We start from the raw sequence: 23,788 nt of genomic DNA on the forward strand, positions 1-23,788 counted from the left end.
TCTTATCATTTGGCTAGTTATAGAGGTATAAAAGAAAGAATCAAAACCACTGTCTGCCAGTGTAAGGGCCTTCTCTTACTGTGACAGTCTGAGGCCCTGTTCTTAGGCTAAGGCCTTTGGCTAAGCAGCAGAGGCAGCCATAAGCTGGGAAGCGAACAGTCACATCCTCACATTCCAAACTAGTCACATTGAAATAAGGTGCTATTGGGCTGTTAGGCACTATCAGGACAGGATTGTATTCCTGTCACCTCCAGAGAAAGGGAAGTGCCTAGAAATGTAAAAGGAAACTTAGGGTATGTCTACACTACGGAATAAGGTCGAATTTATAGAAGTCGGTTTTTTAGAAATTGGTTTTATATATTAGAGTGTGTGTGTCCCCACAGAAAATGCTCTAAGTGCATTAAGTGCATTAACTCGGCAGAGCGCTTCCACAGTACCGAGACTAGAGTCGACTTCCGGAGCGTTGCACTGTGGGTAGCTATCCCACAGTTCCCGCAGTCTCCGCTGCCCATTGGAATTCTGGGTTGAGATCCCAATGCCTGATGGGGCTAAAACATTGTCGCGGGTGGTTCTGGGTACATATCGTCAGGCCCCCGTTCCCTCCCTCCCTCCGTGAAAGCAAGGGCAGACAATCGTTTCGCGCCTTTTTTCCTGAGTTACCTGTGCAGACGCCATACCACGGCAAGCATGGAGCCTGCTCAGGTAACCGTCACCCTATGACTCCTGGGTGCTGGCAGACGCGGTACGGCATTGCTACACAGTAGGAGCAACCCCTTGCCTTGTGGCAGCAGACGGTGCAATACGACTGGTAGTCGTCCTCGTCGTGTCCGAGGTGCTCCTGGCCACGTCGGCTGGGAGCGCCTGGACAGACATGGGCGCAGGGACTAAATTTGGAGTGACTTGACCAGGTCATTCTCTTTAGTCCTGCAGTCAGTCCTATTGAACCGTCTTATGGTGAGCGGGCAGGCGATACGGACTGCTAGCAGTCGTACTGTACCATCTTCTGCCAGGCAGGCAGGAGATGAGGATTGCTAGTAGTCATATTGTACCATCTTCTGCCAGGCAGGCAAGAGATGAGGATGGCTAGCAGTCGTACTGTACCATCTTCTGCCGAGCAGCCATGAGATGTGGATGGCATGCAGTCCTTCTGCACCGTCTGCTGCCAGCCAAAGATGTAAAAGATAGATGGAGTGGGTCAAAACAAGAAATAGACCAGATTTGTTTTGTACTCATTTGCCTCCTCCCCTGTCTAGGGGACTCATTCCTCTAGGTCACACTGCAGTCACTCACAGAGAAGGTGCAGCGAGGTAAATCTAGCCATGTATCAATCAGAGGCCAGGCTAACCTCCTTGTTCCAATAAGAACGATAACTTAGGTGCACCATTTCTTATTGGAACCCTCCGTGAAGTCCTGCCTGAAATACTCCTTGATGTAAAGACACCCCCTTTGTTGATTTTAGCTCCCTGAAGCCAACCCTGTAAGCCGTGTCGTCAGTCGCCCCTCCCTCCGTCAGAGCAACGGCAGACAATCGTTCCGCGCCTTTTTTCTGTGCGGACGCCATACCAAGGCAAGCATGGAGGCCGCTCAGCTCACTTTGGCAATTAGGAGCACATTAAACACCACACACATTATCCAGCAGTATATGCAGCACCGGAACCTGGCAAAGCGATACCGGGCGAGGAGGCGACGTCAGCGCGGTCACGTGAGTGATCAGGACATGGACACAGATTTCTCTGAAAGCATGGGCCCTGCCAATGCATGCATCATGGTGCTAATGGGGCAGGTTCATGCTGTGGAACGCCGATTCTGGGCTCGGGAAACAAGCACAGACTGGTGGGACCGCATAGTGTTGCAGGTCTGGGACGATTCCCAGTGGCTGCGAAATCACCGCTTGCAGAGGCAATAAAGTCATTGTTGCTTCACATTCATGCATTCTTTATTCATTCATCACACAAATAGGGGGATGACTACCAAGGTAGCCCAGGAGGGATGGTGGAGGAGGGAAGGAAAATGCCACACAGCACTTTAAGCACAGCACTTTAAAAAGTTTACAACTTTAAAATTTATTGAATGACAGCCTTCTTTTTTTTGGGCAATCCTCCGTGGTGGAGTGGCTGGTTGGCCGGAGGCTCCCCCACAGCGTTCTTGGGCGTCTGGGTGTGGAGGCTATGGAACTTCGGGAGGAGGGCGGTTGGTTACAGAGGGGCTGCAGTGGCAGTCTGTGCTCCAGCTGCCTTTGCTGCAGCTCAGCCATACACTGGAGCATACTGGTTTGGTCCTGCAGCAGCCTCAGCATTGAATCCTGCCTCCTCTCATCACGCTGCCGCCACATTTGAGCTTCAGCCCTGTCTTCAGCCCGCCACTTACTCTCTTCAGCCCGCCACCTCTCCTCCCGGTCATTTTGTGCTTTCCTGCACTCTGACATAATTTGCCTCCATGCATTCGTCTGTGCTCTGTCAGTGTGGGAGGACAGCATGAGCTCGGAGAACATTTCATCGTGAGTGCGTTTTTTTTTTTCTTTCTAAGCTTCACTAGCCTCTGGGAAGGAGAAGATCCTGTGATCATTGAAACACATGCAGCTGGTGGAGAAAAAAAAAGGGACAGCGGTATTTAAAAAGACACATTTTATAAAACAGTGGCTACACTCTTTCAGGGTAAACCTTACTGTTAACATTACATACATAGCACATGTGCTTTCGTTACAAGGTCGCATTTTGCCTCCCCCCACCGCGTGACTACCCCCTCAACCTTCCCCCCTCCCTGTGGCTAACAGCGGGGAACATTTCTGTTTAGCCACAGGCAAACAGCCCAGCAGGAATGGGCTCCTCTGAGTGTCCCCTGAAGAAAAGCACTCTATTTCAACCAGGTGACCATGAATTATATCTCACTCTCCTGAGGATAACACAGAGAGATAAAGAACGGATGTTGTTTGAATGCCAGCAAACATACACTGCAATGCTTTGTTCTACAACGATTCCTGAGTACGTGTTACTGGCCTGGAGTGGTAAAGTGTCCTACCATGAAGGACGCAATAAGGCTGCCCTCCCCAGAAACCTTTTGCAAAGGCTTTAGGACTACATCTAGGAGAACCGCGAATGCCAGGGCAAAGTAATCCTTTCACATGCTTGCTTTTAAACCATGTATAGTATTTTAAAAGGTACACTCACCAGAGGTCCCTTCTCCGCCTGCTGGGTCCAGGAGGCAGCCTTGGGTGGGTTCGGGGGGTACTGGCTCCAGGTCCAGGGTGAGAAACTGTTCCTGGCTGTCGGGAAAACCGGTTTCTCCGCTTGCTTACTGTGAGCTATCTACAACCTCATCATCATCATCATCATCTTCTTCGTCCCCAAAACCTGCTTCCGTATTGCCTCCATCTCCATTGAAGGAGTCAAACAACACGGCTGGGGTAGTGGTGGCTGAACCCCCTAAAATGGCATGCAGCTCATCATAGAAGCGGCATGTTTGGGGCTCTGACCCGGAGCGGCCGTTCGCCTCTCTGGTTTTCTGGTAGGCTTGCCTCAGCTCCTTCAGTTTCACGCGGCACTGCTTCGGGTCCCTGTTATGGCCTCTGTCCTTCATGCCCTGGGAGATTTTGACCAAGGTTTTGGCATTTCGAAAACTGGAACGGCGTTCTGATAGCACGGATTCCTCTCCCCAAACAGCGATCAGATCCCGTACCTCCCGTTCGGTCCATGCTGGAGCTCTTTTGCGATTCTGGGACTCCATCATGGTCACCTGTGCTGATGAGCTCTGCATGGTCACCTGCAGCTTGCCACGCTGGCCAAACAGGAAATGAGATTCAAAAGTTCGCAGTTCTTTTCCTGTCTACCTGGCCAGTGCATCTGAGTTGAGAGTGCTGTCCAGAGCGGTCACAATGGAGCACTCTGGGATAGCTCCCGGAGGCCAATACCATCGAATTGTGTCCACGGTACCCCAAATTCGAGCCGGCAACGTCGATTTAAGCGCTAATCCACTTGTCAGGGGTGGAGTAAGGAAATCGATTTTAAGAGCCCTTTAAGTCGAAATAAAGGGCTTCATTGTGTGGACGGGTGCAGGTTTACATCGATTTAACGCTGCTAAATTCGACCTAAAGTCCTAGTGTAGACCAGGGCTTAGTTTGATAGCATCCTGTCTGGCAAGAACTCACTTATCAATAGCTGGGATGTGAAATCCTCACTTCTGTATTGTCTTGTCATTATAGTTCCCACTTTGCTATTGTTTGTCTGTATAATCTCTGTCTGGTTCTGTGATTATTCCTGTCTGCTGTATAATTAATTTTGCTGGGTGTAAACTAATTAAGGTGGTGGGATATAATTGGTTACATAATCATGTTACAATATGTTAGGATTGGTTAGTTAAATTTCAGGAAAATGATTGGTTAAGGTATAGCTAAGCAGAACTCAAGTTTTACTATATAATCTGTAGTCAATGAGGAAGTGGGTGGGTGTGGGTGGGAGTGGGTGGAGGACATGGGAACAGGGAATGGGGGTAAGAAAATTGGAATTATGTTTTGCTAAAGGGGGAAATGGGAACAGGGAATGGGAGTAAGGAAGTTGGAATCATGTTTGGCTAAGGGTAGGAATGGGAACCGGGACACAGGTGTAAGGCTCTGTGGTGTCAGAGCTGGGAAGGAGGATACTAAGGAAGGAAACTGGAATCATGCTTGCTGGAAGTTCACCCAATAAACATCGAATTGTTTGCACCTTTGGACTTCGGGTATTGTTGCTTTCTGTTCATGCGAGAAGGACCAGGGAAGTAAGTGGGTGAAGGAATAAGCCCCCTAACAACTTAATAAATTAATGGAACTGAACTTATGAAGAAAAAACATTCATATCCATTTTAGACACACATACAGAGACCATGGATTTCACAGGCCAGTGTATGTGAAGCTGTGGTAGTCCTTCATATTCCTTGGGGTGGAGTGGTAGGGATGTGGCCCCCTAATACCACATGGAAAGTAGAGGGGGCATGTATGAAGGTTCTGTACTGCAGTTTTCGATTAACTGCAAAGGGAGGTGAGCCTGTGACTGTTCAACCTTGTAGGTCCACAAGAGTCTGCAACATCTGTTTTTGCTGCCAGAGAAACCCCATTATGTCTGGGTTCATCTCCCTCTCCTTTTCCTGGTAGGCTTTTCTCCTATCCACTCTTTTCTTCTCCAGGCTGTCTGTAATATTCATATTCCAGGCCCTCTGCTCCAGGTCTGATGCAGCACTGGCTTGCATGATCTCATTGAACATGTCATCCCAAGTCCTCTTCTTTCTCCTCATTATCTAACTCAGGCATTCCACAGATGTGGATGGGGAAACCATCAAGGCTGCAACAGCAGCAGCTACAGATAAAACACACAGAGGTACCATTGTCACTAGTCACAATGAGAAACAAAAGTTAAGATTCAGAACTCTCTTCACTTGCTCCCCTAAAGTTTTCAACAAGGCCTGGTCTATACTATGAGTTTAGGTCGAATTTTGCAGCATTATTTCAATTTAACCCTTCACCTGTCCACAAGACGAAGCCCTTTTTTTCGACTTAAAGGGCTCTTAAAATTGATTTCTTTACTCCATCCCCGACGAGGGGATTAGCGCTGAAATCGGCCTTGCTGGGTCGAATTTGGGGTACTGAGGACACAATGAGATGGTATTGGCCTCTGGGAGCTATCCCAGAGTGCTCAGTTGTGACCGCTATGGACAGTGCTCTCAACTCAGATGCACTGGCCAGGTATACAGGAAAAGGCCCACAAACTTTTGAATCTCATTTCCTGTTTGGCCAGCATGGTGAGCTCACCTGCACAGGTCACTGTGCAGAGCTCATCATCACAAAAGACCATGCAGTCCCAGAATCGCCAAAGAGCTCCAGCATGGACCAAAGGGGAGGTACAGGATCTGATCGCTGTATGGGGAGACGAATCTATGCTGGGCAGAACTCCATTCGAAAAGACGAAATGCCAAAATATTTGAAAAAATTTCCAATGGCATGAAGGACAGAGGCTATAACAGGGACTCACAGCAGTGCCGCGTGAAAATTAAGGAGCTCAGGCAAGCCTACCAAAAAAACAGAGAGGCAAACGGCCGCTTCGGTTCAGAGCCCCTTCTATGCCGCTTCTATGATGAGCTGCATTCCATTCTAGGGGGTGCAACCACCACTACCCCAACCCTGTGCTTTGACTCCGCCCAAGGAGTGGGAGGCAACACAAAAGCGGGTTTTGGGGGCGAGGAGGATGATGATGAGGAGGTTGTAGATAGCTCACAGCAAGGAAGCAGAGAAACCGGTTTCGCCAATAGCCAGGATCTGTTTATCACCCTGGACCTGGACCCAGTACCCCCCCCGAACCCACCCAAGGCGGGCTCCCGAACCCTGAAGGCGGAGAAGGGACCTCTGGTGAGTGTACCTTTGTAAATATTATACATGGTTTAAAAGCAAGTGTATTTAATTATTAATTTGCCCTGGCATTCGCGGCCAGTACAGCTACTGGAAAAGTCTATTAACATGTATGGGGATGGAGCGGAAATCCTCCAGGGACATCTCCATAAAGCTCTCCTGGATGTATTCCCAAAGCCTTTGCAAAAGGTTTCTGGGGAGGGCAGCCTTATTCCATCCTTCATGGTAGGACACTTTACTACACCAGGCCAGTAGCACATTGTGGGGAATCATTGCAGAACAAAGCATTGCAGTGTATGGTCCTGGTGTTTGCTGGCATTCAAACAACATCCATTCTTTATCTCTGTGTTACCCTCAGGAGAGTGATATCATTCATGGTCACCTGGTTGAAATACGGTGGTTTTAGTAAGCGGACATTCAGAGGTGCCCGTTTCTGCCGGGCTGTTTGCCTGTGGCTGAACAGAAATCTTCCCCACTGTTAGCCACGCGGTGGGGGAAGGGGTGAAGCCATCATCCCAGAGTATTGGGGGCGGGGGGGCGTTCGTTGTGTTTCTGCTGCACGTGAACCCGGAAACTGTAGCCCCTCCTTTTAAATTGCCTATCCATTTTTAATGGCCAACCCAACAGCTACTTCATATGGGAAATGAGGGCGCTGCTGTTTGAAACCAGTCCCACATGTTGTGAAGGTTAAAGAAGCCAAAAGACTGTGGCTTACCATGGCTGCCTCCAAGTCGAATTCTCTTGCCCAGCCCTGCGTGAGTGATCTCTCACACCAAACCGGCATACCCTCAATAAGAGGCAAAATGCGACCTTGTAATGAAAGCGCATGTGCTATGTAATGTTAACAGCAAGGTTTACCGTGAAAGAGTGTACCCATTGTTCTATAAAATGTGTCTTTTTAACTACCACTCTCCCTTTTTTCCCCTCCACCAGCTGCATATGTTTCTCCTTCCCAGAGGCTAGTGAAGATTAGAAGGCGAAAAAAACCGCACTCGCGATGAAATGTTCTCTGACTTCATGCTGTCCTCCCACATTGACAGAGCACAGCAAAATACATGGACGCAGGATCTCAGAGTGGAGGGAAACACAATATGACCGCAAGGAGAAGTGGCGGGCTGAAGATGGTAGATGGCGTCAGCTTGCTGAAAGAAGGCAGGAGTCAATGCTCAGGCTGCTGGGGGATCAAACTCATATGCTCCAGCATATGGTTGAGGTGAAGGGAAGGAAGCAGGAGCACAGACTGCTGCTACAGCCCCTGTGTAACCGACTGCCCTCCTCCCCAAGTTCCATAGCCTCCTCACCCAGACGCCCAAGAACGCGGTGGGGGGGCCTCCGGCCACCCAGCCACTCCACCCCATAGGATTGCCTTCTGAGAAGCCTGCAGTTCCTCTGCCATCACCAGGCAAGGCTGCTGGTCCCCTTTCCTATATCCCCCATGCAGTCTGCTCATAGATGTCCACATTTCTATGGCTTGTCTGTAGCTGTTCCTACGAAGACTCCACTCCCATAGTCCTAGGAGATCCAATATCTCCTGTCTACTTGAGGCTGGATCATGTCTGGAGTCTGTAGCTGGCATGGTCAGCTAGACAGTTGTACACAACAATGGAGAGTTGCTGGATGTGGCTCACCAAGCTGAACAATCAGGAAAAGGCATTTCAAAAATTGCAGGGTTTTGAAGTGCAGGGGAGTGGAGGGGCTTTCTGGTCTCTGAGACCCCTGAGCAGTGGAATTTACAACTATGATCAGAGCAGTCATTGTCAGGCATTGTGGGACAGCTGCTGGAGGATTTAGGATTAACAGAGGTAACACAGTATCTAAACTCTCTCTACATCAACCTCAGTACTTAACCAAGGCTCAGTGCCGCCTAGGGAGGTAGTATTACTGCATCGCTACACCAGGGCATTTACAGGCAGGAGACAAATTAAGTGTAGACACATGAACAACTAGGATGACACAAGGCAGCTTACTTTGACCTAACTTTGTAGTACAGACGAGGCCTTTCTCTCGATTCACAGTCATTCTGGTGTCTGCTGGGGTCACTACTACAGCTGGTTGAAACTTGGAATTTCTATTCCACAGAAAATTCCAACACAGAGTTTACAGCCCAATTCAGAATGCAAAGTAGAAAAAAAAATTTTTTTTTGAAAAAAAATTGAGACATTTCCTTTTTATTTCCTAAACAAACAGAGAAGCTGCCCTGACTCTGGGGATTCCCCTACAGAGGTAGCCCAGGGAGTCCCTGTCTGTGGACCAAGGGGCCTAGAAGCTCTGGAGCCCTGGAATGTTTGGATTTTGACAAAATCGCAATTTCCCCATGAAGACATGTTCCATCACAAAATTTCCAAACAGCTCTCATCATCACCACCTTAATAAGGTCATTGTCAATCATCCTCTCCATCTTGACATCTATCAGTGTTGCCAACTCTCTCATTTTATCCTGAGTCTCATGATATTTAGTGTTTTTCTGGAAACCCTGGCTCCTGAAGTCATGTGAGTACATGAAAAATCATCTAACTGAAAAAGTAAATTTCTAGCCCTCATGTTTGTGGAGCAAAGCTTGAAAATGTGATTCCAATGCACCCTAACAGCCTAGAAACCAAAAGGCAAATGAAAACAACCCAAACTGTATTATTATTTTTTAAAATCTCATAATTTAAGATGATCTTATGATTTCAATGTTGATAATGCAAAGTAATACACTGTACAGGGTTGTGCTCACCACCGTGGCAACTCCTGCTGGTTGCTACGGGAATTAGCTCTGTCCATCAGCAGGGCACCCCCCTCTGGTGGTGTCTCACTCTCTGTCACTGCTTCTCCACCATCTCCGCTGTCTGTGGGAACCCGCGTCGCTCCCGGACCGTGGTGTCCTTCCAGGGGAACTGGCAGTCCTTCACCTGGCCTCTCGCTGCAGTGGCAAACTGCAGCCCCTCACTCAATGGCAAACTGCAGTCCTTTGGCTGGCCACTTCCCTCAGCGGCCAGTGGGGCAAAGGGAGGGGCAGGCCTGCCTGCTACTCTGGGCCCCGATCTAGCAACCCTATAGCTGGCAGTCGCTCACTGCCTCTCCTTCCCCTCTGCCACTACCTGCTTTCCCTAGGCCACTTTCCCATAGCCCCATCACCTACTCAGTCACTGCACGAAAGCCTCATTCTGGAAGCCAGCCAGGCTGGAGCTCCGCTTATTCCCCTGACCCTGTCCAGTACTGCTCTGGCCAGGTACTTCTCTCAACAGGCAGCCAGTCCTTCTTCCTCAAGCTCCAGAGAGCTCCTCTCTGCCCTGCAGCCCCTTTTATAGGGCCCAGCCTGGCCCTGACTGGCTGCTTCTAAGCCTTCCTCTGATTGGTTGGGTTCTGCACAGCCTCTCCAAGGGCTGCTATTAACCCTTTGCCAGCCAGTGTGGGGCAGCTGCCCCATCACATGCACGTTGGAAAACATAATCCCAACTATACATTTAAAATAATAGAATCTAAATTAGCGGTTACCACTAAAGAGAGAGATCTTGGAGTCATTGTGGATAGTTCTCTAAAAACATCCACTCAATATGCAGCAGCAGTCAAAATAGCCAACAGAATGTTAGGAATCATTAAGAAAGGGATAGATAATAAGACAGAAAATATCATAATGCCCCTCTATAAATCCATGGTATGCCCATATCCTGTATACTGCATGCAGATCATCTCATTCGCCCCATCTTAAAAAAGATATATTGGAATTGGAAAAGATTCAGAAAAGAGCAACAAAAATGATTAGGGGTACGGAACAGCTTCTGTATGAAGAGAGATTAATAGGATTGGGACTTTTCAGCTTGGAAAGAGATGACTAAGGGGGGATATGATAGAGGTCTATAAGTAAATAAGGAAATGTTATTTACTCCTTCTCAAAACACAAGAACTAAGGGTTACCAACTGAAATTAATAGGCAGCAGGTTTAAAACAAACAAAAGGAAGTATTTCTTCACACAGCACATAGTCAACCTGTGGAATTCTTTGCCAGAGGATGTTGTGAAGGCCAAGACCATAGCAGGGTTCAAAAAAGAATTAGATAAATTCATGGAGGACAGGTCCATCAATGGCTATTAGCCAGGATGGGCAGGGATGCTGTTTGCCAGAAGCTGGGAATGGGCGACAGGGGATGGATCATTTGATGACTACCTGTTTTGTTAACTCCCTCTGGAGCACCTGGCATTGGCCACTGTCAGAAGACAAGATACTGAGCTAGATGGACCTTTGGTCTGACTCAATATGGCCATTCTTATGTTCTTATGTTCTTGGCCCAAGTGACGATTTTCGAATGCCTGGGATTGGCAATACTGTATCTTGTCACCCCTGGACTTTTCAGATACTGTCCTGTCCTGGTTTTCTTCCTATCTCTCTGATTATTCCTTCAGCACTTCTTTCGGCGCATGTTCCTCCTCTCTTATCCACGTCTTGTGGGAGTACCCCAAGGCTCTGTCACTGGTCCACTGCTGTTCTTCCTGTATGCCCTGTCATGGGTTCCCCCTCCTGGGGTTCCACCTGCAACTGGGGTGCCACTGAACCCCCCTTGACCCACCAGCCTGGGTTCCCTCTCACACTATGGTGCTGTGATGAGTTGCCAAGCTCTCCAACTTGCTTTTTTACCAGCATACACACAGGTAGGGACACACCCAGCTGCAGTACTTACAGGCTGCTGTAATCAGCTCTGCATGAGGAGGCTACAGCTAAGGAACTGTCCAGCTGCTCAAGAGCACAGTCCCCTCTGGAGCGTAATCCCAAAATTATACCATTTTGCACTGCGCACAGATCTGTACAGCGTAAGCTCATAAAATTCGCCCCCTCCCTCAATCTGGAGAGAGAATATACAACAGCTTTTTGCCCTAGGTTATAACGTCCACGGTTCATTGTGAGCTAAATGTTCCCCTGATGGGCCATCCAACTTGAATGGGCCCTTCCCATTTAGAGAGCCTTTTGTCTAGTGGGCATTGACCAGGAATAACTACATGAAATACAGATACACAAGTCCATATTTCTAACTTCAGATACAAAAATGATACATGCATACAAATAGGATAATCATATTCACTAAATCATAACATTTTCAATTATATCTCACATGCCATATCTTACATGAAATACATCATAATCATGCCATACTCATATCATAATAATATTACTATGAAAAATATGGGGTGTAGTGTCACACACCCCATCTCATTCATGCACACCAATGCCTCACAAATCCACGTCTCCACCCTGACCTGTCTCCTTCCATCCAATCTCATCCTGTCTTTCTGACATCTTCTCTGAGAAGATGTGTCATTACTTTAAACTTAACTTGGCTAATCAAGCTCCTCGTCTTCCCTCTCAAATCCTCACCACTTCCTCCCTTTTCTATCTCTGTCAACAGCAACACCATTCTCCTCATCACTCAGGCCTGCAGTTTGGTTATTTCCAGTTCCTCCTTTTCACACAACCAGGCCATACTCAAATTCTGCCAATACTTTCTTCAGTACCTCTGAGATTCATCCCTTTCTTTCTTTCCATCCTCCCTGCTTTTTCAGGCATCCATTACATCCTGCCTTGGCACATATGACATGCTTCCCTCTGACCTAACATCCAGCCCCCCATGCAGTCTACACAAAAAGGTGCAGTGAAAGTCTTCCTCCTTGCTCCTCATTTGAACATGTGACTGCCCTGTTTGAATCCCTCTCCACATACATACACATCAGTGCCAACTATATTTAAGACTCCCTATTTCCACAAAGTTACAATTTTCTTAAGGTCTTCTGGTCAGAAATCTTTCAGGATTGGACTTTATATGAAGATCTCACCTCCCAACTCCTCTCCAAAAAAACCCTGAAAGTCTGAGTAAAACCCCTGATTTTTAGATTTGATTATGGTTTCAAAAATAAATGTTTTTCCTGTTTTAAAATCTCCTAACTTAATCTTAATTAAAATGTCATGGTAGTCATGTCACAACACTCAGTTCTTATGTTTTATTCCCTCCTTCTGTGCTTCTCCTTTCTTACAGAAGGAGGGAATAAACCCTCCACAACAAATAGAAACCTTCCACAACAAATAGAAAGACTGCCAAGAGGTACATAAATTCTTGGATGGTCACATATTAATTCTCCATTGACTAGAGAACCACATTACACATGCCATTTAAATTAAACAAACACTTGTGATGGAGTGGGAAATTACAATATGTAATAGCAGGACAAGAATCTGACCTCCTTTATATCTTGATTTGACAGATATGGTTGTTCTTTAAAGAAGAATTGTTTATAACAGGGTTTAATAAAGTAAGCTGAACAATGTCAGGGGTCTAAATAGCAAACCCCCTCTTTTTAGAATAATGACATAGCACCCTAAGCCTATAGATGTGGATTGCATCACAGATAACCAGCAAATTGTAAAACCCTTAGGAGCGCATTTACAGCAGCTTTTAAAACAGGCAGTGTTATAACATCTATACTATTATGTGAAAACGGTGTAACAGAAACAAAGAAAATGCAGATTTTAGCTTACAATATTCCTAAGAATAATTTAAAATGCAGGGGAAGTTACCCAAGCATCAGCAAAAAAGATAAGGCACAGTATAAAAGTCCCCGGGAAATGTGTCATCATCCAGAAGCCAGGTTTATCCACGTTTTAGAAAAACTGACAGAGATTAGTTTTTACTTAATACTCCATAAGATGATTATAGCTATTTGTGGCACTTTAATTCCTGGTAGAAACAAAATGATGTTTTATAGAGATGAATCCACACAAAAAGCAACCACTCACATAAACCTCTTCAATCTATTCTCATTCACCAGAACAGCCTTCTAAGCTGTAAAATCATGCACTTTTCTTAATGAAATGAAGTCCAGATAAATGTATAGCAGAAATTTTTAGAAATAAATTGTAGGAAACTGTATGTACTGCATCATGAAAACTGATAAAGACTACATAAAGAATAAAACTTAAGAAAATGTTCAGGAAGAGTTCTCAGATGACCAGATGATTAGATTTAATATTTTTGCACAGAAAGACTTGCATCCACAAATAACAAAGACTGTCAGACATAGATAAGGTACTGTATATGAACATAATACATACCAAATATGCACCTCTCTTCTATAAAAGCTCAGTACATTTGGCTTTTGTCCTTCTACAGATACAATCTATCTATAGTTAAAGATGAAGATCTACAGTTGAAGATAAAGGCTATAGAAAATGAGGAATATGTTTCATGTCTGACAAGGAGGAGAGTATAGCAAAGCATCTCTTTGGCTTCCAGTGCCTAAAGAGGCAGGACTTTGGGGGCATGTGGCCCCACCAGTCCCCAATATTTTCTTAGCAACACCAGGGATAGTGCCTTTACAACTTCAGGAGCTCCAAAACTGCTGGCCATTCTATTCTCTGTGAGTTGTTTTGTGGGGTTAGGTGTTTGACTGTTGGGTGACAGAGGTGTGAGGAGGAGGAGGGTAGTTACTAAATAGAGGGGGGAAATGAACTAGGGGCTAAATCAGTGGAGCTGTAGGTTGAGTATTGAAACTGTCCCCAGGTGTATTAGCCTGAAGGTGCATGGCAGGAGCAGGGGAGGAGATCATGAAGACAAGCCCCACCCCCACCCCCACCTCCAGTGGAACTCAGGGGCACTAGGGCCCAGTGCACCTCACCCCTTCAGTCAGCACATGGGGCAGGATTCTACCTACACATGCACATACAAGGGCAGGCCCAGCTCCCAAGAGCCCAGAGACTCATCAGGCAGCACAGTAGATTCAGGAAGGTCAAAGTGGTCGGCATTACCCCAAGGACTCCTCTGACATCTGTAGTGACTTGAATTCCTCAGTTATTGACAGCATGGGTACTTGCTCAGAAGGAGGAGAAAGGTTCTTGGCAGGGAGGTGTAGGGAGGGTAGGCTGAGGCAGGATATGGACAGGTGCTTGGTTTAACCAGTGAGTTTTTGTAGTGAGTTTGAAAAAAATAAAATAAAATAAAAACTTGTGAACACAATAATTAAAATAATCTGGGTCTGTAGATGAATTAAGTCTGAGATGAATAATGGTGCAGCAGAGGGGCACACTCAATATACATCCATCATCACCCTAACCACTCTGCTTGTATGCCTTTCCCCCTACCCTCTGTCCATGTTTTATCTTTTTAGATTGTACACTCTTTGGAGCTAGAACCACTTCTCCCTACATGTCCATTGTGTCCATACACAATGCCCAGTCCATTTTGAGTGCTACTGTAATATAGATAAGAAGCATGACTTTCTGAGGTACTGTAAATCTTTCCTTTGTTCTTATTAATTAGTGGCTTTATTCCACTTCTCTCGCACATATCTACACATTTACAGTAATACCAGAACAAATTCTGAACTAGCATAAATTAGGACCAGACAGGTGATGTTAATCAATGTAATTCACTGAAGTCAATGGAGCTACCCCAACTTACTTCAGCTGAGGATCTGACCTTTGATAAGAATCGTACCAATAATTGGGTTTGTGTATTTTTCTCACCCTAATTATGTAAGTTAGATCCCCATCATTTCTTCATGTGCTACTTCCTATCACAATATTATTGTTTCCTCTGACCTCAGAATGCATATGACAATGAGCATGCAGCATGACTACAAAGGGCTATCATTTCACTGTCTCCCCTATCTACCGGTGGTTATATATTTGTAATTATTATTTTTATCCTTCCTTCTCTACCTCTTCCCTATCTCATGGCATTTCTTTTTTCCTCTTGCAAGCATGCTTTCCCCAGCAATTTGCCCCACCATGATTCAGTCTGAGGGAGATGCTGCCACTGGGGGAAGGACCCAATCAAAGAGGTACATATTACATTTGGATCTAAACAGTTAAAATGAGGATCAGTCTAATCATTATTCCCTTTTCCTTGCAGATTCTCTTCTTAAAATTAAAAACCCAGATTACAGCAGTGTGCCACAATGAAACAGGGCCCCAAGGTTCCACAAACGTTATTGCAGTGGAAACTTCCATGGACTGCAGGAAAGGCAAAAAAACATTCCAAACTGCTCTTGCTGTACCAAGCTGGAAAAGGAACTACTGGACATAGTCTCTGTTGAGAGAATAATTTAGAACTAACTTAAAGAAATGTAGGTTTCTAAATGGTATTCCTCCTCCTTCCTCTCCACTTCCCCCCTCCTCTTCTCTGAGAGATTTATTATTTTTTCTGTTAGCATCTTAGAGTGAAGTTTTAAAAGCATTGTATTTGGGCTACTTGACTCTAACAGGACTCTTGAGATTGCAGCGCCACACATCTCTTTGAGAATGTGCCCCTTAGCAACTGCTACTTAAATTTAGCAACATCAATAGGAAGTCTAAGATATGAGCCGCCTGCAGAGAATGGGGGATGGTTTGGGGCCAGAATTAAAACTTAAATGGCCAATCCAGCATTAATCTTTTTATAAATCATTCACGGATCTTTGACTTACATGTGAGTAGCATTTTCAGGTCTCAATTCAGCCATCTTTTGGTTTGTTTAGAATATTTCTATGAAAAAAGAAACCATGGTACTTTTTCCAGAACAGCCACTTTTTTCCTCCTGTTCCTTTCCAATTTGGGAATAATTAGTTAATGTTTCTAAAATGCACTGAAGATGAATAATGCTCTGTAGATGTTGAGTGCACACTTTAAACATGGATCCCCACAGTAAATCACATAGCTAGCTACACATCTGAGGGCTCATATAGGAACTTGGGTACTCAAGAATGAAATGGACACTCTAGCTTAGGTGCCCAAAGTTAGCTCTAAGTATATTTGATCCTTTCTCATCTATTCTTGTTACCAGTTATTTGAGGGAAGCTTTAGTTGTTTGGAAGGCATTTTGGAGGCAACTAGAACAAAATGCGATGCAATCACTTCATACATGTGAACAGCTTACAAAATTAAACTCAGAGGGCCTTAAGTGAGCAGAACTCCACTGAAGTTGTAGGTAGGGCAACCAGACAGCAAGTGTGAAAAATTGGGATGGGGCAGGGTGAGGGGGTAATAGACATCTATATAAAACAGAGCCTGAATATCGGGACTGTCCCTATAAAATCTGGATATCTGGCTACCCTAGTTGTAGGGCTTACATAAAGCTGAATTGGGCCCATCCAGTAATTACTACTAGTACGACTCAATGTGTGAATGTTTGCATCCAAAAGTGTTCCAGTTAATGGTTCGGTAAGAAAACCCTATTGTGCTTTATTTACTACAACCTAATTTTTCAAAAGTGAGTAGGTGCCTCAGTTTGTAAATGCTCAACTTGAAGCACCTTAAAGGAGTCTGACTTTTGGAAAGTGCTAAGCACCCACTCTGAAAATCAGCCCCCTGTAAGATGTCTCAAGTTGGGCCCCCAAAAATTGAGCCATGCCAGATCATTAGTCACTTTTGAAAATGTAAGCCAATAACAAAATTATTTCATATTTATGAGGAAGCTGTGAAGCCAGTAACACAGAGCTATCAAAAGAAGAGAACTAGAGAATGGGAGCACTGCATTGGATGTTTCTTTGTATGCCATCTAATGCATGGATAAATGGGGCAGACTACTAAAGGAGGCTAAAACAGATGTCATTGAAGTGATTTTATCTGAAATATCGATTATGAAAAAACCTCATTATTGATTATATAATAGTATCATCTCACAGACTTAAAATATTGATGGGAGATCACATTTTTATCAATCAAGAAACTAGGCCAATCAAAGAACAAAACAAATTCTGTGATGAGAGAGTCTGAACATGAATGATCATTCCAAAGTCTCTTTATTAAAAAGCGTATTGGAGTGGTAGGGAAAGTGATTTAAAAGTAATAAAAATTAAAACACCAGCTTTTACTTATGAAATATTGCTCTATTCAATCTATTGCCTTAGTTGCCAAATTATTTTTTTTATACAGTACTTTACTTGTACTTATACGTAAAGCAATGTAACTTAATCATTTGTTCAAAATGGTATGTTTTTTAGTCTGATATCGAGAACACCTTCAAAAAGTTAAAGTATAGCCACCCCACAAAACATACACACAGTTAGTAGGCTTTAAAGGATTATTTTGAAGTACTGCAGAAACAGGAGTTCCAAAAATAGCAATTTCAAGTATTCATTAGTGGATAAATACTATTGTTTCAGCAATGTGTATATTAATGCTATGCACATTTCCGTATTCTTAGTCATTACCATACAAAAGCAAGAGGAAATTTCCGCAACCATCTTTGTTCTTTAGTTCATATATATTGATCATTTTTCAATGCATTTGATATACATTCTGTGAGGTTTATTTATATTTTAATAACAAATACATATCTATTAAAAAGGACAAGAATGTTATAAAGAAAGACCAAACACTCTAAGGACTTGGGGGAGACACTATAATATTGAAAAGTAGAATAGCTTTTCCATTAATTATTTCCATTTGTAAAATAGTTTATAGATTGGCAAAACAGACTGTGCTGTACTTCCTCATAAATGCAACAAAATTACTGACACAGTGTGTGAACCTCATTCCTCCTCACTGATAACTGTAAGAGCAGAGTATCAATGTGGAGTGTTTCGGCTTTTCCCGTGATTAATCATAAATCATCCCTCAACACATTGCTATGGCTTAGAGTTGGCTCTGAATCAAACCTCCAGTCTATAGGAAAATGTGGATCTAGATATATACTGGGCCAAACGTGCACTCTGGATCCAATATACCCAACCTTTGGGGAAGTCTGGCTCCACAGACAACATTTCCACTTTGGACCTATAGTGTAATCAGCAATTCTTTCTATGACTGCACAGTCCTGGCCAGGACTTTGAGATCTATACTGTAGCTCCTTGTAAAGGCATAAAGCTATTAGATTCTCAATCACTTCACAATAACACCATCATATCATATACTTAAATCAGTAACTATTTTTACTTACAAATGTGTGAGGAATCTTGAAGTCCATTGACCTGTGAAATACTGATGCCTTATCAAGCCTATTATAACTGTGCAATATCAGACTTATTTGATTCACATTAACGAAAAAGATGCTTTTAAACAGAACCATTCTCCAGATGGTGCCCAAAAGTACCTGGCATTGAGGCAGACGAAGAATACTGTTTCACCGAGCATTTTTCTTGAATTATTCCTGAATTACTTTGCTTATCCACCTTTTTTCTGCTAAAAATAAACATGAAGGTCACAAAGAGATTTTGGATGACAATCTGGCCCCACTGAAGTATATGGGAATTTTCTATGCACTTCAGTGGGCCAGGATTTCACTCTTTAAATTTGTATGGAAAAATATAATTTATCCTACTCTTGCCCAGTCTCCAGTCAAACTGAGAAAAGAAAATATACTCAGTTTAGCAATGACTAACCTATATTCCAACATTTAAAGAATTTTCTGCTTATTTCCCTTCCCAATAACTGAGCAAGTGTTTGTTTAAAATATTTAGGCAATTTTTGCCACCCAGACTCTAAAAGAATAGTTCCAGCTTGTCATCTCTTTGTCAGCTCATTTTGTACAATATAACCAGGTGCTGGTCAACCAAGATGCTGAGAATGAACACAACCATAAGTCTTCAGCATCCAAAAGCATAAGTCTAACCGTAGCAAATAAAGCATTGTGCATAGGTACCTACCTATTAGTGCCTGAAATAAGCTGCTCTTAAAGATGCCCATCACTTTTTTAATGGCTTTTTTCAGTTGTTCTTCTTCCGGTTTCTTTAGCTTTTTACAATATTCTTCTAGAAGCGCTAAAGCTCGATCGGTATCTAAAAATAAATCATTAAACAAGTCTGTTTTATTGACTTAAAAGATATAGAAATTCAAGTGTATTAACTGACATTTCCCTTGGTCATCTATTCACAAAATTAGAGCAAAACTGCATTCATTAAAAATGCTATCTAAAGCTATAGAATGTAGGCTGTAGATTGCCTTGTACTCGATTCAAGTTGCAGTGGGGGAGGTTTAGATTGGATATTAGGAAAAACTTTTTCACTAAGAGGGTGGTGAAACACTGGAATGCGTTACCTAGGGAGGTGGTAGAATCTCCTTCCTTAGAGGTTTTTAAGGTCAGGCTTGACAAAGCCCTGGCTGGGATGATTTAACTGGGAATTGGTCCTGCTTTGAGCAGGGGGTTGGACTAGATGACCTTCTGGGGTCCCTTCCAACCCTGATATTCTATGATTCTATGATTCTATGATTCACAGTGTTATGTTATATTGCACTACTGGAGATAAAATAGACAAATTAAAATGACATCAGTGCCATGAAACTTTATTGCATATCTGAGATCTGACATGCAAACAAAAACGACCTTTCCAATGATATATGGAACAATGTTTAACCTCTAACAATCTAGGAATATCTCAAGGCTGAAAACATATGTGTTCAGAATCTTAAATTATGAACCTGATCCTGCTGTCGCTGCCTTCAATTGGAGCATGACCACAACTTATGCAGAAAATACAAAATTATAAACAATAATCACTATTGGCAGCTAAAAAGAAATCTGGCCCTGACATATATTTGGAGAAGAGCTGAAAGTGTTTGGTGTTTTAATTGTTGAAAGTACAAGGCTTGATTCCCTCCCTTCTGAGTATGGACATAAAGGAAGGCAGGGCTCCAAGAATTTGAAATTTACTCCCTCTCTCCATTAAGTTGCCATCCATCTTTCCAGCAAAAAAGTGTGCTTCATGACAGAATGGAACTCATATGTTGACTCAGTAATAGGAATCCAGCCTTTCTGTGGGAGTTTAAAGGAACAAGGGGTCTGATTCTCCACTGCTCTGCAGCTTGTGGAGTCATTTACACAAAGTCAGTGTGAAGTGAGTATAAAATGTCACCAGATCAGAATGGCAACATTTTATAGTCACTCTGCACAGATGTAAATGGCTATACAAAATGCAAGGTAGTGGAGAATCAAGCCCCTAGTGTCAAGATTCCTGAGATGTTTGTACCACTCCTCTGGGAACGGTGCAGCTAGCCCTGCAAAGTTTGCACACACTCATTCCGTAATTATATATTATCCCAGGTTATTGCAATATGATTCTTCTGTAGCACAACTAATAAAGCTATGATGCTCACAATGTCTGAAGGTTTGGGCTTAATGAAAGCAAGAGTTCCTTTCAAATATAATTGATTAAAACAGATCACTTTTAATCAATCCAGACAACACCAAGAAGGTTTGAAACCTGGCTGGGCTTGGTGTTGTGACAAACAAAGCACATATTTTTGCAAAGGGATTACAATGTGTTTGGAGTACAGTTATAACTACATGGTTTGCAAAGCAGTTGGGGACAGATGTGTGTGAGAAGCAGTCTAGAGGTTGAATACAGCTTCTAAAATCAGTGCTAAGTCAGTACAAGTGTCATTGCTGCTCTGTCCATTCCAAAGTTTGGCGTAACTCTGCTGCTGGTTGTGCTGTCTTTTGCTTCTATGAAAAAACTGAGCTTCTGACTACTTTAAGTTATTCAGAGTACTTTCCATATGAGCCAGGCTATTTACCCCCTAAATCTGCTCAAATTACAGCTCAGATAATGACGTGCCTGCCTAATTTCCCTGCCCAGCTTTGATAGAATATTTTAACTTCCAGACCTAAACTGGGGCATAGAGTTGCAGTGCACTGTTAAACAACTTGCTGCCATTTCCCCCAGAAGTGGCAGCAATTCAGTGGTGGATGAAGTGACTCCTATGTCTATTTTAGTTTGTACATCAGTCTGTGGAGTGCTGTGTTATCATCTGGAATTATGTCATGTGTGATACTATTATAACATGCCAACAACGGCCATGAAACCATCACCAACAAACACCATGTATTTCTGAAAAGACAAAGATGACAAATGTGGAAATTTGTAATGATGCTGAAAATGAACTTGGTGATCCAAGAGACAATTTTCGCTCTAATGTCTAATTTTGTCGGTTATAAATTCTTTGAGGCACGGACTGTATCTTCATATGTGTTTGTATAACACAATGGAGCCCCAATCTTGTTCAGCATCTCTGGGTGCTTCCATAATTAAGTACTGTGACAAAGTTCCTGCTCTACCTTGGTGGGTCTTGCGCTTATTGGCGGATTTGCTCGCCTTGGAGCTTCACGGCAGCCCTCAGCTTGGCCGTTTTTCTGAACTCACAGTCCAGCTTGACTCCTCCTGTGTCTGACCAGGAGTTGGGAGGATTTGGGGGGAACCCGGGCCCGCCCTCTACTCCAGGTTCCAGCCCAGGACCCTGTGGAATGCAGCTGTCTAGATTGCCTCTTGGAACAGCTGTGCGACAGCTACAACTCCCTGAGCTACTTCCCCATGGCCTCCTCCCAACACCTGCTTTATCCTCACCATAGGACCTTCCTCCTGGTGTCTGATAATGCTTATACACCTCAGTCCTGCAACAGTCCACGTTCTCACTCTCAGCTCCTAGTGCCTCTTGCTCCCAGCTCCTCACACGCACACCACAAACTGAAGTGAGCTCCTTTTTAAAACCCAGATGCCCTGATTAGCCTGCCTTAATTGATTCTAGCAGCTTCTTGATTGGCTGCAGGTGTTCTAATCAGCCTGTCTTAATGGTCTCCAGAAGGCTCCTGATTGTTCTGGAACCTTCCCTGTTACCTTACCCATGGAAAAGGGACCTACTTAGCCTGGGGCTAATATATCTGCCTTCTATTACTCTCCTATAGCCCTCTGGCCCGACCCTGTCACAGTATTAAATAACATATGCCTGACTTTTACATTGTATGGCGCACTTCCTACAAAGTGCTAAATGCCCTCATCTCCCAATTATACAGACACTGAGGGAGCTGAGCACCTTGAAAGTTTGAGCAGCATGAAAGCTAAGACATTCAAGTTATGTTGGCATGGTGTAGGACTGTTTGGACTGCAGTTTGGTTGTTCAGAAAGGCACCCCAATACCTGTCATAATAAGCTGTCAGATTAAACACAATGTCAGCAGGTGAATTTCAATATATTCACTAGATCAGAAGAAAGGCTGAGTGGTGGTTTCCATAAAGAACTGATTCATAGGGTATGTGGGGTGAGAATGAGAATATTCCCACCATTAGACAGTTTACATTTTGGCAGCCAAAATAAATGAGTACTTTACTATATAAATGTATGATCATGAAACAGCCCAGCAATCGTCATTCCTTCCTGAGATTGCCATGAATCAATTTTACTCCAAGTTTACAATGAAAACAAATTCAAGCAAATCCAAACAGCCTATTAAATAAATAAACCTAAAATTCCAACAGGTTCTGGGCTTAAATATCCATTGCATGAATTAAATGGACCAACTAAAAATCCATCTCCAACTCTACACAAGCCTATGTTGGACAATATCCATGCCACACTGGAACTGTCTAACTTCCCGAGGCTTTCAAATTCCTAGCTTTGGCACCCTCCCCCACCTCCCTTTCCCCAGCTTGTATGTTAAGGTAACTACTTTTTAAGTTAACATATTCAACTAAAACACTAAATACAAGCCAAACATTAAACTGAACAGAGTCTAACTCTACAAACTCTGACTCACATACACCCAGAATTACTTTAGGCTTATTTGGAACTGCATCACATTGCCTTATTCACTTTCCACTGGTCTTTATTGAATTTCAACTTGTTGATTTCAGATCAATTCTCCAATTTATCCAGGGCATGTTCTAATCCTCTCCTTCAATGTACTTGCAATCCCTCTCAACTTGGTATCCTCTGCAAATTTTTGTAGTTTAGATAAAATTTATAGACTAAAAGAAAGTTAGTTGCATACATACATCTATGTGCACAAATGGGTAACAGAGCATGCAACACTAGGTAGCTGAGTGCACAATTACCTCTTTCTGTGGAGAATCAGTCCCCATGGGTTTGTCCTTAAAGATACATTGAACCGTTTTTGTACAAGAACAAACCTTAAGATCTTAAAATTACAACAGATTTTACACTTAAAAATAAGGGGTGAAATTCTAGCCCCGTTGAGACTAGTGGGAGTTTTATCATGACTTCAGTGAGGCCAGGATTTCACCCCAATATATTTAAAATCAGCTCTGTCTAGATCTACCTATCAGAGATCTGCACTTCCCTTGCAGGAATTGATGGCGTCAAACAACTAAAACAGACAGTACAGGAAAATGCTCTTTTCTTTTTTTCTTTTTGAAAGGTGCTTGTGATCTAAATTTTTACAGGGAAATTCTAGAATCATTGAAGTTTGGTATTGGCAAGGAGAAATAGGGGAAATTTCAGCTTCAATTTGGCAGGTAAAAATTGTACAACTAAACACACAGTTTGTGTACACATGAGGCTAAAGAGGTGATTGTACATATTTTTCCATATACACGCTATGCCCATACCTTGTGCAGATATTTACACCAATACAGATTGTGTATGAAGTGGACATAATCAGAGTTAAACTGTTTTACACTCATTTTACACTGCTGTAAAAAATTACACAATATACAGCGCAATAGTAGGTTAGGCCCCATAA

The 23,788-nt window shown here is 43.5% G+C and overlaps 1 protein-coding gene across 9 annotated transcripts in view; it reads right to left on the reverse strand.

The window, feature by feature from the left end:
• Positions 1-23,788, reverse strand: part of DLG2 (discs large MAGUK scaffold protein 2) — a 1,468,504-nt gene that overhangs the window by 1,422,570 nt on the left and 22,146 nt on the right. For all 9 annotated transcript variants that reach the window (XM_073336088.2, XM_073336097.2, XM_073336081.2 and 6 more), the window contains exon 2: positions 18,964-19,095. In XM_073336088.2, coding sequence (XP_073192189.1) covers positions 18,964-19,095 — 132 coding nt within the window. The remainder of the gene's footprint in view (positions 1-18,963; positions 19,096-23,788) is intronic.

Source organism: Lepidochelys kempii, chromosome 1, assembly GCF_965140285.1.
Source record: "Lepidochelys kempii isolate rLepKem1 chromosome 1, rLepKem1.hap1, whole genome shotgun sequence".
NCBI lineage: Eukaryota > Metazoa > Chordata > Testudines > Cheloniidae > Lepidochelys > Lepidochelys kempii.